Consider the following 15,158-nt stretch of genomic DNA (forward strand, 5'->3'; position numbering starts at 1 on the left):
GGAGTTCAAAACAATTAACAAAGTTAAAAAGTTGTATAAATTGGACAAGCTATGGTCAAAAAAAAACTTTTTTTCTCTTAATCAAATTTTCATAGTACTCTAAAAATGTTTTTTTGCTTTCAATCGGTCGATTTTTAATATTTTAATATTATGTCATTAGATTTGAATTTGAGAAAATTAACAATCTAGTTTAAAAATACCTATGTATTGAATATCTGCATAAAATTTTCATTTTCATCTGTATTTTTTACATTTTTTACATTTTATTTCATTGCAACCCGTCTGAGGGAGCCATTTCTGCGCGTTAAAATCATAATAAAATTTATTTTTAAGATAGAAAGAATCATTTTCAATAACTTACAGCATCAGTTAAAACGTAAAATCTATCTGATTGATGAAAAGTAAAACTAATGATTTGTCAATGAATTGCGAAATGAATGGCACTCAGAGGAAGCAAAACATAAAAATTACATTTACACATTTTAAAAGTTAAAAGATACTTTTTCCCAAAGAAACTTATTTTGAATAAATTTTTGGTTTTGTTAAACCACCTTGTATCTGCTAGAAAACAAGTTACAGTAAACTTTTATATGTTATATTTATTACTGATCAATGTAAATTACAATATATAAAATCCGAAATTCATTTATTTGTTAATTAGGTGAAATTAAGATATAAAAAAGTGGTCTTAGTCAAATAGATTATCAAGTACAATAGGTGGGAATAGAGAAATGGACTAATTATACACGACTTCACAAGTGTCAAATATAACAAGGAAAACAAAATTTTCTCACATTATTGACATGTTTTCCAAGATTAAATAAAAAGTATAGAAACAGAAACTAAAGAACACAAAAAATTGCACTTATTTTACTGTAAGATAAGCACTAATTCTACACAATTATTAATAATTTTGACGGACACAAAAACTGAGTTGACGTCAGAATACAGTTGTAATGAGAGTGTACATACGTTGCCATCATTGTACTAGAATCTATTTGCGTATTAATAGTATAGTAATTTCAAGAGACCCTTCATTTTTACATTGGCGATATCGATTAACAACAGTACCCATGGAACCTTTGACTGATCAAGGTTGTCAAACTTATCCTTATTTACATACAGAGACGTTAGTAATTTTTGAACGTTTCATTTGCAAGTTTTTTTATTTTTGAAAATATTAACATTTAATTTCAAGAATTCAAAAAAAAATATATTTACTTTCGTTTTTATATTAACCGCCCTAGAATATATGGTATTTTCGTTAAATGTAAATAGGAATGGATCGTTTTCTTAACGATTTAGAAATACGAAAAACGATAGTTGTTCTTTGGCCTCAATGATAAGTTAAAGGTCTAAAGGGTACCAACCAATTTAAATCGTGCATTGCCATCTTTGCATGGAGCTAGGGTCACTTGAAATTACACTTACAGTCCCTTTTATGGCACAATTTACTATCAAACTGAAAATAATAAATAGTTTCCTCTTTTATTTATTTATTTATTTATTTATTTATAAGATGAAGATCAAATATTTCTCTGAGCAATGGTTCTATCTCACGTGGGTCCATTTCCATAAACAGCTGAAATAAGATATTATTATTTCCATAAACAGCTGAAATAAGATATTATTATTTCCATAAACAGCTGAATTAAGATATTATTATTTCCAAAAACAGCTGAAATAGGATATTATTATTTCTATAAACAGCTGAAATAAGATATTATTATTTTCAGAAACAGTTAAAATAAGATATTATTATTTTAATAAACAGCTGAAATTTTATGTTATTATTTTCATAAACAGCTGAAATAAGATATTATTATTTCCCTAAACGTCTGAAATAAGATATTATTATTTCCATAACGGCTGAAATAAGATATTATTATTTCATAAATGGCTGAAATCAGATATTATTATTTCCATAAACAGCTGAAATAAGATATTATTATTTCCATAAACGTCTGAAATAAGATATTATTATTTCCATAAACGGCTAAAATAAGATATTATTATTTCATAAATAGCTGAAATCAGATATTATTATTTCCATAAACAGCTGAAATAAGATATTATTATTTCCATAAACAGCTGAAATAAGATATTAGTATTTCCATAAACAGCTGAAATAAGATATTAGTATTTCCATAAACAACAAGATTTTTATCTTTGTACAAATATTTGTTAAGTGTGGCGCGGAACTGATTTTTTTAGAATTCTGAATTGAATTTTGAACCTATTAGAACTTTCTCAGACAAAATTATGTCATTTGCAACTATTTGTTTGATTTGTTATAAAATACCTGCAAATGTGAATCATTTAGCTCCCGAAGTTGAAGAAGGATGCCTAGTATAAAAATGTTGATTTATTAATTCATTTACGAATTAAATTTGTTACTTGGTTTGTTTTAAAAACGTAGATTATATTTTTTGAAAAACACAAATGATTTTTTTGCGAAAAAAACGGTAGTTGTTCTGTTCGAAATAAAATAATTTATGAATTATATAACTTGTGAAAGAAAACCGCTTTCAATAAAAGATATACAAAGGAATTGAGTATTTGCAACAAACTTAAATATTCTAATTTCTATATCTTTTCAACTTGATGGTGTGTAAACATTATATATTTCAAACTTAGATTATTTGATCCAACAGAATTCATAGTTTGAAGTTTACGAGAGTTTGTGGCAAAAACTCAATTCCTTTTAATGAAATTAAAAAGATATATGATTAATGAATTTTAAAAATAATTTGTTTTATAAGCGAAAATGTATGTTTTTTTTTAAATATTCGTAATTAAAATCGCGAACATTCAATGATAAAACAATATACGGTGGTAAGCGATTATATCACTACAATGAAGACGACTTTTTTATTTAAGTTTTGATTGTTAACAAGCTTTTCTGATTTACAAGTTTACAAGTAATCAAAGAGAAGCTTGTTTAATTGATAAATTCTCTTGACTTTCATGATGATATAATCTCCTACCACTGTACATAAAATGCAAGCGCAGAACTACGAAATTCTAGGTGAAGAAATAAATATTTCTCACAAAAAATACCTATTAGTTCAAGATAGGATTCTCTAGCCTTGCATCCACCAAACTTGGAATCTAGATACCTCTTCAGAAGATAATAATAAGTATCCTAAACAGTAATATAATGTTTCTGCACGCGTAATTTCAAGTGACCTTTCATGCAATTATGGCATTGCCCAATTCACAACGATACCATTAAAAACATGATCTAATCAAATATGTGAAGATATTGCCGTTTTCCTTGTTTTCCTTTAGTAAAAATGCGCAAGCCACTTTTTGTATATAAAGTAACCACAATTGAAATAAACAGATTTCAAAATTATAAACATTGATATTTAATTTATGCTTGACCAGACAAAACTTTTGACCGGTATTTCTCGGCAGGTGTGCCACCTAAGCTTGTAGGATCACTTCAAATAACGCTGCCAGTCCCTTTAAATTTAAAGTTCAGAGTTCGATCCTGTTCAATTTGATTCTTTGTAAGATATTTATAATTGTTTTAAGGGAGTGTTCGCGAAAAATGAAAGGGGGCATAGGCTTACGGCGAAAAATAAGCGCTTTTGATCGCTACTAAACTTACTTTTATCTGTTGCGTCTATAAGGAGAAAATGGTTGAAAACGACTAAAACCTAAGAATGTAGCGTCCATACAAATTCAGAAAGTTGCAACATTCAACTCGGATCGTAAAAAAATCAATTTAATTTATTTTGTATATAAATTGTTTACGATTATTTTGTATATGAATTAGCTAAGCCAAATCATGTCGTTTTTGGCCTGAAACTTTCCTGTTAATGGTATACTATTCCTGTTATTGGTACACTATTCCTGTTATTGGTATACTATTCCTGTAATTGGTATACTATTCCTGTTATTGGTACACTATTCCTGTTATTGGTACACTATTCCTGTTATTGGTACACTATTCCTGTTATGGTACACTATTCCTGTTATTGGTACACTATTCTTGTTATTGGTACACTTTTCCTATTATTGGTACACTATTCCTGTTATTGGTATACTATTCCTGTTATTGGTCACTAATCCTATTATTGGTACACTATTCCTATTATTGGTACGTTATTCCTGTTATTGGTAAACTATTCCTGTTTTTGGTACACTATTCCTGTTATTGGTACACTATTCCTGGTTGAAAACGACTAAAACCTAAGAATGTAGCGTCCATACAAATTCAGAAAGTTGCAACATTCAACTCGGATCGTAAAAAAATCAATTTAATTTATTTTGTATATATTTTGTATTTCTATTATTGGTACGCTATACCTATTATTGGTATACTATTCCTGTTATTGGTATACTATTCATGTTATTGGTAAACTATTCCTGCTATTGGTACACTATTCCTGTTATTGGTATACTATTTCTATTATTGGTTAGCTATTTCTATTATTGGTATACTATTCCTGTTATTGGTACACTATTTCGTATTTATCAAAATTCTTTGATACTGGAGCTAATAATAGAATTATGTAATATTAAAAGTTTAAATTGATTTCATTGATATTATTTTTTTATCAGAATATGCAGGTGTGTAAATACACCTGGGAGGAGACAAAGTACAACTAGCAATCAAATATAAACGAATCAAATTTAAACTATTCATATTTCCTGAAGTTCTAAGACGTAATGTCACTAGATTCATGGAATTTTTTTTCCTAAAAAAGCTTTACAAATTTGATCTCAAAACTTAATATTTTATGGACTTTCTTCCACGAAAACCCGAACTGTCTTGATGATCTTTATCACTTAGTTTACATTCTAAGGAGTAATCAGCGTCATTCATGATGACCAGTACTTTGGAAAATACCCTAATTGATTCACAACATTATCCTTAACATCCTAATCTCCGAAACCATAATGTCATACAATTCTGTTTTTTAATCTTTAGAAATTCACCAGTTACGTGAAGTACAAATGTTGTAATCTATTATTTCTTGGATTTAATGTGCTGTTTATTCTAAATATGGTACAGTAAGAACCAGCAATATGTGGAATAAGAAGACGACATTAAAGCAATACTCAAGTGTTTTTGATTTTATTATAAGGCAAATATTAATACTTATTAATAAGTAAATCACTGATTAAGTGGAATGGGTCTGTTTACACTACACAATTGTTGTGCCTCACGTTCATTGTACTATTTAAAGTCAGAACTTGAGACTAAACTTCGTCTTCATATTCCAGAGTTTTCTGCTTCTCACTGTATATTACATATATCTATAAAATAATATGGTAACTAACCTGTTCTAGCTGTACTACAGTTTTATGCTTCATATTATTTCTATCCTAATATAGAATTTCTGTAAAAATATTTCTTTTTTCCTTTTAAATTTTACATTTTTACACAAACTTTAAAATTTAGATTTTTTACATAAACTTTTACACTTGATCCAAAAATTAAATTTGTTGAAGAAAAGAAAGCATTAAGAATACAGTTTAACATTATGAGAATAGGTTTTACAAATATTATTTTTGGTGAACCCGAATTTTAATTTTAAAAAGCATTTAACGGTTTAAAACATTCAGTCACCTGGCTACTGCATAAATTTGGTCCTGGTTTTAACATTCAACGTCTGTCATTTCCCCCAGTCAAGAAATGCGTTTCGAATAAAATTATAAATAAAACAAACCTGTTTCAATTCTAATTAAAAAAAGTAATGTTGTCTAAAACGTTTTTAAAAATTGCATAAAACCTATCAAAAACCTTTTTTAATTTTAATGAAAAAAAAAATTATTCCAAAATCTTCAGAGTTTTCGTTTTAAAGTTTAAAATCCTATTTCTGAAAGAAAATAGCAATAGCAGATAGTAAAAGCATAATCAGTTTTAAATCCTATTCCTGGGAGAAGAGAGCAATGGCGGATAATAAAAGCATAATTGTTTAAAATCCTATTTCTGGGAGAAGAGAGCAATGGCGGATAAAAAAAGCATAATTGTTTAAAATACTATTCCTGGGAGAAGAGAGCAATGGCGGATAATAAAAGCCTAATCAGTTTAAGATCCTATTCCTGTAAGAAGAGAGCAATAGCGGATAATAAAAGCATAATCAGTTTTAAATCATATTCCTGTGAGAAGAGAGCAATGGCGGATAATAAAAGCATAATCAGTTTAAAATCCTATTCCTGTGAGGAGAGAGCAATGGCGGATAATAAAAGCATAATCAGTTTAAAATCCTATTCCTGTGAGAAGAGAGCAATGGCGGATAATAAAAGCATAATCAGTTTGAAATCCTATTCCTGGGAGAAGAGAGCAATGGCGGACAATAAAAGCATAATTGTTTCATCAGTTCTGTACACTGCAGGGAAGGAGCTGGCAAACCTACAAAATATTATTATAAAGATTTATTCACACACAAAGATATAAATACGTATATAAATGGTGTAGTTTAAATTTGTTTAAATAAATTTTTGAAAATACAGGTTTCCAAAAGAAAAGAGAAAAATATGCAAATTATGCACAAATAGACAACATTGATCATTACTCATTACTTAACATATTTATCATTTCAGTTATTACGAATCATCGAATCCTTCATTTTAAAACCGGAACTTTCCATGCATGTTCCAATGGGACATCAAAATATTTCATTTGTTTCTTAACTAACATTTTACTAAGATCCGAAGGATTTACAGAACAATTATTTGCAATAGAAAATAAGTTTCTGCCAAGAACTGTGTTAAGGTCAATGACAATTAACATCTTTTAAGGATCTTTAATTCAAATATGTTCTGGTTCCAATTAAGGTTTAATAAACGAAATTTTAAAATATCTGCACTCATATTACGTATTTCTGGCACATGTTCTTGCTTGCGCCTACACATAACCCAATTAATTGCGCTTCTTTTATTATGAAAACTTTATCCAATTTGTGATTTTTACGCGGAATTATGCGCAAATACGCAAATCTTGTAGGCTAAATAATTGGTACGCAAAATCATTAAGAAACAGAAAAACCAAATATATACTAAGAAGAACTATTTCTTTGCGTTGATTAAGATACAGGCTACAAATGATGAGACTTTAAAAACCAACTGTATACGGAATTTATTAGATCATTTGTCTTACACTCACAGGTCTTTGTAACGCTTACTTGTTTATCATGACAGTTAATATGCATGAAGTACTTTTTTTCAAGGCAGCCAGAGGACCAAATTGGGTTTCATATCTTATGATTCTAAAGTTGTTTATAAAATTTCATCCTTTGAGGGTTTATCTAGGGTTTCCAACGAAAGTGGATTTTACTTGCGCGCAATTGTGAGCCCTGTAATTCCGCACAATTTCGTGCAACTCGAGTACAATTCCGCGGAATTCCACTCAACAGAATTCTGAAACCTAGCACCTTTGATGTTCTTCGTATAGGTTAACTCCATGAACACTTGCTTCTTTCAGAACATCCATGCTCAGTTCCTCTTTAAAGGACATCCCAGGCAACTGAACAATAACGTTAAACATATTCCAAATTCTTCAGGCTCAATTTTGTTTCGAACAAGCCTTAGAGAACCCTTTAAAATTAAAGGGCGAAACCTTTTTTATCAGATTTTCAAATAAACTTACCCCTCAGATACTACACAGAGCTAGGAATAACATTCTGAAATAAATTTTTGGGATAATTTTTCCATAATCAATTTTTACGGAATAACCTTTGTCCATCATGACATTGACACACCTAGCTCTCTGTGTTGCATCTAGAAGCTAGATTTATTCTTTTTTTCGGATGAACAGGTTTTGCCCTTTTTTTAAGTATTTACATGTTTTGAAAGTGACAACCATAAAAAAGAAGCATGTTGGATTCACAATGGTATCCTTTAAACCTTTGGCTGATCGTTATCAAGAATTCACAATTGATTAAGAGGTATCTTTTGTAAAACATTTTATGTAACTGAAATTACGTTTACAGATTCTTTAATAAAACTTCGCATGCGCACCTGCCACGTATTTTTCTCCGAGTTGAAAGAAAGAACCGATCTTAGCAGCATTAGCTCGAGACATCCTCCTTTCAGTAAAACCAGCTAAGTAAAACAAATATCTTGTTATAGAGATTGAAAGCATCTTAACACATAATAATGGTGTGGTTTACCCAGTTTACCCAATCACGTTTCGCCCAAAATGTTTCACCAATTTTAGGTAAAATAAAGTTTCACCTAATTTATTTTTCATCCAATTCACGTTTCACCCAATACTACGTTTCACCAAAATTACATTTCACCCAACTCATGTTTCGCCCAAACTACACTTACTCAAGAGTTTTCCCCAGTTTTTATTTGTCTAATACACATTTGTTGAAACTAGGCGGGGCGTTGATAATTTGATGTTAGGTTAGCTAGTTGGTTAATTGGCTAGTTGGTTAATTGGCTATTTGGTTAATTGGCTAGTTGGTTCATTGGTTAATTGGTTCATTGGTTAGTTGGTTCATTGGTTCATTGGTTCATTGGTTCATTGGTTCATTGGTTCATTGGTTCATTGGTTTTTTGGTTCATTGGTTCATTGGTTCATTGGTTCATTGGTTCATTGGTTAATTGGTTCGTTGGTTAGTTGGTTCATTGGTTAGTTGGTTAGTTGGTTAGTTGGTTCATTGGTTCTTTGGTTAGTTGGTTAGTTGGTTAGTTGGTTCATTGGTTAGTTAATTCATTGGTTCATTGGTTCATTGGCTAGGTGGTTAATTGGCTAGGTGGTTAATTGGCTAGTTGGTTCCTTGGTTAGTTGGTTCGTTGGTTAGTTGGTTCATTGGTTCATCGGTTCTTTGGTTAGTTGGTTAGTTAGTTAGTAGGTTCATTGGTTCATTGGTGCATTGGTTCATTGGTTAGTTGGTTCATTGGTTCATTGGTTCATTGGCTAGGTGGTTAATTGGCTAGTTGGTTCATTGGTTCATTGGTTCATTGGTTCATTGGTTCATCGGTTCGTGGGTTAATTGGTTCACTGATTAGGCTCCCACACAAAGTTGCAAATTATCAGGTAAACGGATATATTTCAAACTTACAAAAAAAAATACAAAAATACAAAAAAATAAATGTTATTGAATGTTTAATTACTATTTAGCTGTGTCGGGATGATAAGGAGTGATTAAGGGTTGGAGGGTTTGATGGAGTAGTTTAAAACATTTGTAAATACTTCTGAAAATAGAAACCTGGTTGTTTAAGTGCAATCTACTATGGATTCCAAAGTTATTTGTGGATTTTATTATTAACTGGCAAAAACGTTTCACTATTTGGTGTTTTCTTTTTGTTGGAGTACAGAGAAATTGCCGGAGTATTGCTTTGGATTGGAACTTCTCCAAGAATGGTTTTGGTAAAGACAACATTACGGGGGGGGGGGGTTGAAGGTAGATTTATGGTCAACAACATTGCACATGAATATATCGCCCGATTTCAGATCATAACTTACAAACTCCTGGACTGATTTGCCTCAATCATGGAAAGGTTCTTAGATTGGTTCAACAATTTTAATCTCAGTGTGTCGACTTTTATATATTTAAGCAAAGCATGCCTCATAACTATTCATGCAAATTGTTGTAAATCCTCAACTTTCTTGTTCCAAATCTGCAAACATGTAGCTAATTACATAAATGTTGAATAATGTACTGTCTCTCATATCATTTTTGGTAAGGTTGGGTTAAGACAATTTCTGGGCCGAGCCCTTCGTCTGGATGGGCTAGGAGGCTGAGCCCTACAGCCTCTTAAATGTTAAACAATGGGCTGTCCCTCACAAGATTTTTTAAATTCTGGGCTGAGCATTGCGGCTAGGATAGGCTAGAGGCCTAGCGCTAAGGCCTCTTTAATGTTAAATAATGTGCTGTCTCTCACATTATTTTGAGTTAGGTGAGCTTAAGACAATTTCTGGGTCAAGCTCTGCGGCTAGGAATGGGCTAGCTGGGGCTAGTTCATATTTGGACTCCAAGATGATGCCTAACTTGTGTACTAAAATAGAATATCAAATGTATCCTTATATAAAACTTACATCTTTTATAAATTCAACCATGTAACTTTTATAAATCCAAAATAAAATTGGCTATTGAATTTTTTTGGGGGGTTAAACCTCTTAAATATGTGTTGTTTGGGCGAAATGTGAGTTGTGTGAAATGTTGGGTGAAACGTAGTATTGGGTGAAACGAGAATTGGGTAAAAGTTGATATTGGGTGAACTCGTTATTTGGTGAAACTTTTTTGGTGAAACGTCATTAGGCAAACTGTGCACACCATAATAATTCTACTTTTTATTTGAGTTCAAAACTGATCTTCATTGGAGTATTCGAGAAATATTAAAGGTAAAGGCTAACGTTGAATCGAATTCGATGGTGATGGCAACTAATCTTACTTCTTTATGTGGGCCCATTAGGAAAATGGCTAACCACGACTCATACTAAAGAACGTAGCGTCCATACAAATTCCCAAAATTTCATTGTTCAATACCCATATTGAAAATAATTCAATTAAATTTGAAATAAATCATTCAGATATTTAAAATTGACTTCGATTTGATGCATTCAAAAAAATTAATATTTAATAATATTTTTTATTTGTTTTATATACAATTTAGTTACGAAAACGATTATTTGGCCGCTAGGTGTCTCGGCTCTCGTTGCGATCAAAATAATCGTCGTTTCAATAAAAAAATAAATTCGATTAATTATAATAGGTTATAATATTGAATGGTTTGTTTTAAATTAAATTAAATTATTTATGATCTGAGTGAAATATTTCAACTCCTTGAAGTAATATAGACGGTATACAAATAGAAGTAAGATTAGATGTGATCACCATCGAATTCAATTCGACGATAGCCTATTTTTTGCTAGCACTGCCTTTAAATACTGAATGGATATAAACCTGATCCTCTTGGCATAGATTGGCAAATGCTGATATTTGTTTTGTCATGTTAATGATTCTCTTGACAGCTAGATTAGTCAGGTTCAGCACACTAAACAAACCGTAATAATTCAGTGTTTTTACCACCCCTCCCAGGGCGTATACAAGGGGGGAGGGAAGAGGGGCAGTGCCCTCACCTAGAACTCAAAGCTATCACACTTATCAAATCTGAAACTGAAGCGTGAACAGTATTAAAAACATTAATTTGCTGTGTTTTTTTTCTGCTAGTTTTGTTTGAAGGAGAGATAAAGTAGTCCTTGTAAGGTAATTTGACTGTATGTTTACCCTAAAAGTATACAAGAAGCCAAATGTTTTGATTTTACGGTTCAAATTTGACAAATCGTGGTTTGGAGCTAATGTCCGTTCCCCTGAGATAAAAGTATGAAAATGTTCAAAAACTTTGCCCCTCTCTTAAGCTCGGGACAAAGTATTACCTAAAAATGCTTAAACTTTCTCGATAAAGACAACAAATTTCTGTTCAAAAACTTGAAAGCACTGTGAACCAAAATTATTGTGTTATGGGTAATTTTGTGAAATATTTGTGCACTTTTCTTGGTACATTATGTTTTTTTTTAATTACTATTAAAGCATGATTGCTGAAGTGCACAATAGTGTCATAAAAATCTAGTTTAACCTGATAAGCTTGGGTTCCATCTGAAAGTTAATAACAACATGCTGTTCATCTTCTTTAAAGGGTTCATCGAGAGATTTCGAGGCGATACATAGTTCATTAATCCTGAATACACAGTTAACTTCAGTGGTCGGCGATAATATCAGTACAACGAAAAAAACAGTTTTATTTAAGCTTTAATTTTTAACAAGCTTATTTAAAAGACTTCTATTTTTACGTGTATCTCTGCTTAATACAACTCAAAACTTAAACCTAAAGTCATCTTCATTGTATATATGTAATCGGCTCAGCTACATTTTGCCTAGTTCGGTTTTGCCTGTCACATTTTGCTTAGTGACATTTTGACTAGTCACAGTTTGCCTAGGTAACAGTTTGCCTCTGTAACATTGTGCCTAGATAACGGCTTGCCTAGGGTAACATAAGAGCGCATTTTTTGCCTAAAGTGATAACCAGAAAACTCTGGAATAGTTAGTCGACTTTTAAACTCAAGTTTATACCTTAAATTGTCCAATGAGCATGAGACACAGCTATTAAGCAGTGTAAACAGACCCATTTCACTTAATAAGTGATTTAATAATTTACGAGTAAAGCTATTTGCTTTCTAACAGCATCAAATGCATTTCAGTATTGCTATAATGTCGTCTTCCTATTCTACAGTTTTCTGGTTATCACTGTAGTGAATACATTTTTTCTCAAAGAAAATTTTCAAAAATCCGCAAATATGTCATCAAAAACTTTGCAACTTTTTTAAAATCATTCCAATGCATATAATCCCTTCATCTAGAGATTACTATTTAAAATTGTGTGTTTATGCTTGACCAAACCACAAAGAGTAAATAAAGTAGATGTAAGTTCCACATTTTACTGAGAATATATTTCGGTCTGGGTTGACCCTCGTCAATTCTTATGATCGGAACTGTGGTTGGTCAGAAGTGTACTTTGATTTGTCCCTATTTAGTAAAAATGCAAATAACGGAAAACTGCTTGAATGTCGTCTTTGATCTCTGAAATAATTTATAATTTACAGTATAATCGTGAATAATTTAGGTAAAAATCACTAAACCCTAGTCTTCTTATGGAATTTCTATAATGTGGTCAGCCTTTTTTGTGTTGTTGATAATATCGATAATATTGCCACAATATTGATAATATTGCCACAATATGGATAATATTGCCACAATATTGATAATATTGCCAAAATATTGATAATATTGCCACAATATTGATAATATTGACACAAAAAAAGGCATACCACATTTTGGCAGAAGGTATACGAACTAATGGTGTAAATTTCACCATTAGGTTGCAAAAAATAGATTAGAAAATTTGAATTTGTATCAAAGACTTAATTCCTTTGTAATATTTTAAGATTTTCAGGTCATCACTTAAGTTTTATTTTTCGTGGGTAACGATGTACTTTATACCTGGCCTTTTCTCTTTCGTTTAGCGTTACTGAGGGTTGCTCAGAGCAGAGCTGGAACTCGGTTGATATTGCGGCATTGATCAGGCTTCCAATCGTCATTGTTCTGCTAAGTACAATATAGGTGGCAACATAGAAATGGAACAATTATACGTGACGTTACAAATGTATAACACGGAATACGAAATTTTCTCATATTAGTTGATCGACAATTCCAAGATTAAATAAAAAGTGTAAAAACAGAAAATAAATATTTACATATTTCCCAGAAAAGGATGAGAATTCAGAAACTATAACTGCAAGGAATTTCTTTATTCTCTTTTCTTGCACTTAATGCTTCTTGCAGACTTAAACTGGCTCATTTCTTTGCAATTAATCATTTAGTAAACTATTTAAATACAACATTAAAGAAACCAAAAACAAAACTATAAATCAATCTTTAAATCGACAAATTTCAATAAAGTTGGGTAATCTTTACAGTCTCATCCTTTGTGAGTAACACTGTATAAAAACGTAAAAATCCTACCTTGCCTGGTTCATCTCAAGAGGAGGACTCTAGAAATCAAAACATTAAAAATCAGAAATACAAATGGGAAAACAAAATAACTGAAATTTTAAAAACCCCATTTTTTAGTTTTTATAAAATATATTTTTAAAAAGGAGGCCCAATCTTTGCAAAAATGACCTGATCTGCAGATTGTACAGTAGAGTGTAGAGCAGAGTGTACAGGAGAGTGTACAGTAGAGTGTACAGGAGAGTGTACTGCAGAATGTACTTCAGCACTTACTGCAGAATGTACTGCAGAATTTACTGCAGAGTCCAATGGTCTAGATGGGCCCTGGCCCTGTGTGATCTCTTCCTCAGCCTATAATATTTTTTCAAATATTTATTTACTGATAAATCTATTATGTGTCTGCAACTCTGCAGGGCAGGGAACGTGTTCCAAGCAGTTCGTTAACCAATGTAAACTCCGGCCCATTTCAAGTACAAAGCCGACTTCCAATCAGCTGGAACAAGCTGTACAGTAAAGTTTATAGGGAAATTTTTGAGCAACGGTTTTTTAAACCGTTAACGTTATAACGTAACTGTCGTGTTGTTAATGGTATTTTCCGTTTTTTAAAGTTACTGCTCGTTAACGATCTCAATATTATTAACGGCGTTAGCGGAAGATATTGCAGAAATCGTATAAGACAATTCAACAATAACAACGACGACAACAACAACAACTACATTTCCCAAATTTGTCTGTTGATTTTTTTATCTGTTTATTTAAATTTACGTATTTGTAAATTTACATATTTTTAAATTTACATATTTTTAAATTAATTTATTTTTCTGAAATCCTAACTGATTATTAATCAGCTGAATGCTCTGGGCCAGACGTACTTCTTTAACATTTATTGAAAGTAAAGAATTAAAATATATTTGTAAAAAGCTACCTTAATATTTGAGTACTCCTCACTGCAGTACGATCTATATCTAGGCTCTATTCTAGCTTCAGGAATTCTACTTTTATCCATCAACTCAATCCTATAGTTAAAGGGATTGTATCCATCAACTCAATCCTATAGTTAAAGGGACTGTATCCATCAACTCAATCCTATAGTTAAAGGGACTACATCCATCAAATCAATCCTATAGTTAAAGGAACTGTATCCATCAACTCAATCCTATAGTTAAAGGGACTATATCCATCAACTCAATCCTATAGTTAAAGGGACTGTATCCATAACTTAATCCTATAGTTAAAGGGACTATATCCATCAACTCAATCCTATAGTTGAAGGGACTATATCCATCAACTCAATCCTATAGTTAAAGGGACTGTATCCATCAACTCAATCCTATAGTTAAAGGGATTGTAGCCGTTATTTAAAGAGTAGGACTATAGGATGTTAGATTGACAACAGTATACTCTTGGAAGCTTTCTCTGATAAAGATGTCATTCTTCTTCTTTTTATAAAGTTGATTATTTTTAATTGTGGTTCTATTTTTATTTCTGCCTCTAAAACGAAGGAGGAAATTGTCAGAATTAAACACTTTTTAAGCTTGAAAAACAACCATATCATCCACATTACTGATAAGATATAATTTTAAACAGTACCGTTGTGCGCCCCATTAAATGGAAGATTTTAAGAAACTTTTAAATCGACACTCCTTTTAACATTAACTCTGTGCTTACAGACCACCCCCC

At 31.3% G+C, this 15,158-nt stretch overlaps 1 protein-coding gene across 2 annotated transcripts in view; it reads right to left on the reverse strand.

Moving 5' to 3' along the window:
- Positions 1–1,474: 1,474 nt before the first annotated feature.
- The window catches only part of LOC111708292 (nuclear hormone receptor HR96), a 17,537-nt gene continuing 3,853 nt past the window's right edge, over positions 1,475–15,158 (reverse strand). The window contains exons 6-18 of one of the 2 annotated variants that reach the window (XM_023481622.1): positions 14,404–14,494; positions 13,650–13,829; positions 13,491–13,519; positions 12,969–13,070; positions 11,548–11,649; positions 10,875–10,965; positions 7,978–8,061; positions 7,392–7,483; positions 6,289–6,370; positions 5,296–5,340; positions 3,061–3,145; positions 2,303–2,346; positions 1,475–1,582 (exon numbers count right to left, since the gene is read on the reverse strand). In XM_023481622.1, the coding sequence (XP_023337390.1) occupies positions 1,505–1,582; positions 2,303–2,346; positions 3,061–3,145; positions 5,296–5,340; positions 6,289–6,370; positions 7,392–7,483; positions 7,978–8,061; positions 10,875–10,965; positions 11,548–11,649; positions 12,969–13,070; positions 13,491–13,519; positions 13,650–13,829; positions 14,404–14,494 (1,105 nt within the window). In that variant the 3' untranslated portion in view covers positions 1,475–1,504. Of the gene's footprint in view, positions 1,583–2,302; positions 2,347–3,060; positions 3,146–5,295; positions 5,341–6,288; positions 6,371–7,391; positions 7,484–7,977; positions 8,062–10,874; positions 10,966–11,547; positions 11,650–12,968; positions 13,074–13,490; positions 13,520–13,649; positions 13,830–14,403; positions 14,495–15,158 lie in introns of both variants that reach the window. The other variant, XM_023481621.1, reaches the window with a different exon arrangement.

The sequence above is a fragment of the Eurytemora carolleeae genome, unplaced genomic scaffold (assembly GCF_000591075.1).
Source record: "Eurytemora carolleeae unplaced genomic scaffold, Eaff_2.0 scaffold784, whole genome shotgun sequence".
NCBI classification, from domain to species: domain Eukaryota; kingdom Metazoa; phylum Arthropoda; class Copepoda; order Calanoida; family Temoridae; genus Eurytemora; species Eurytemora carolleeae.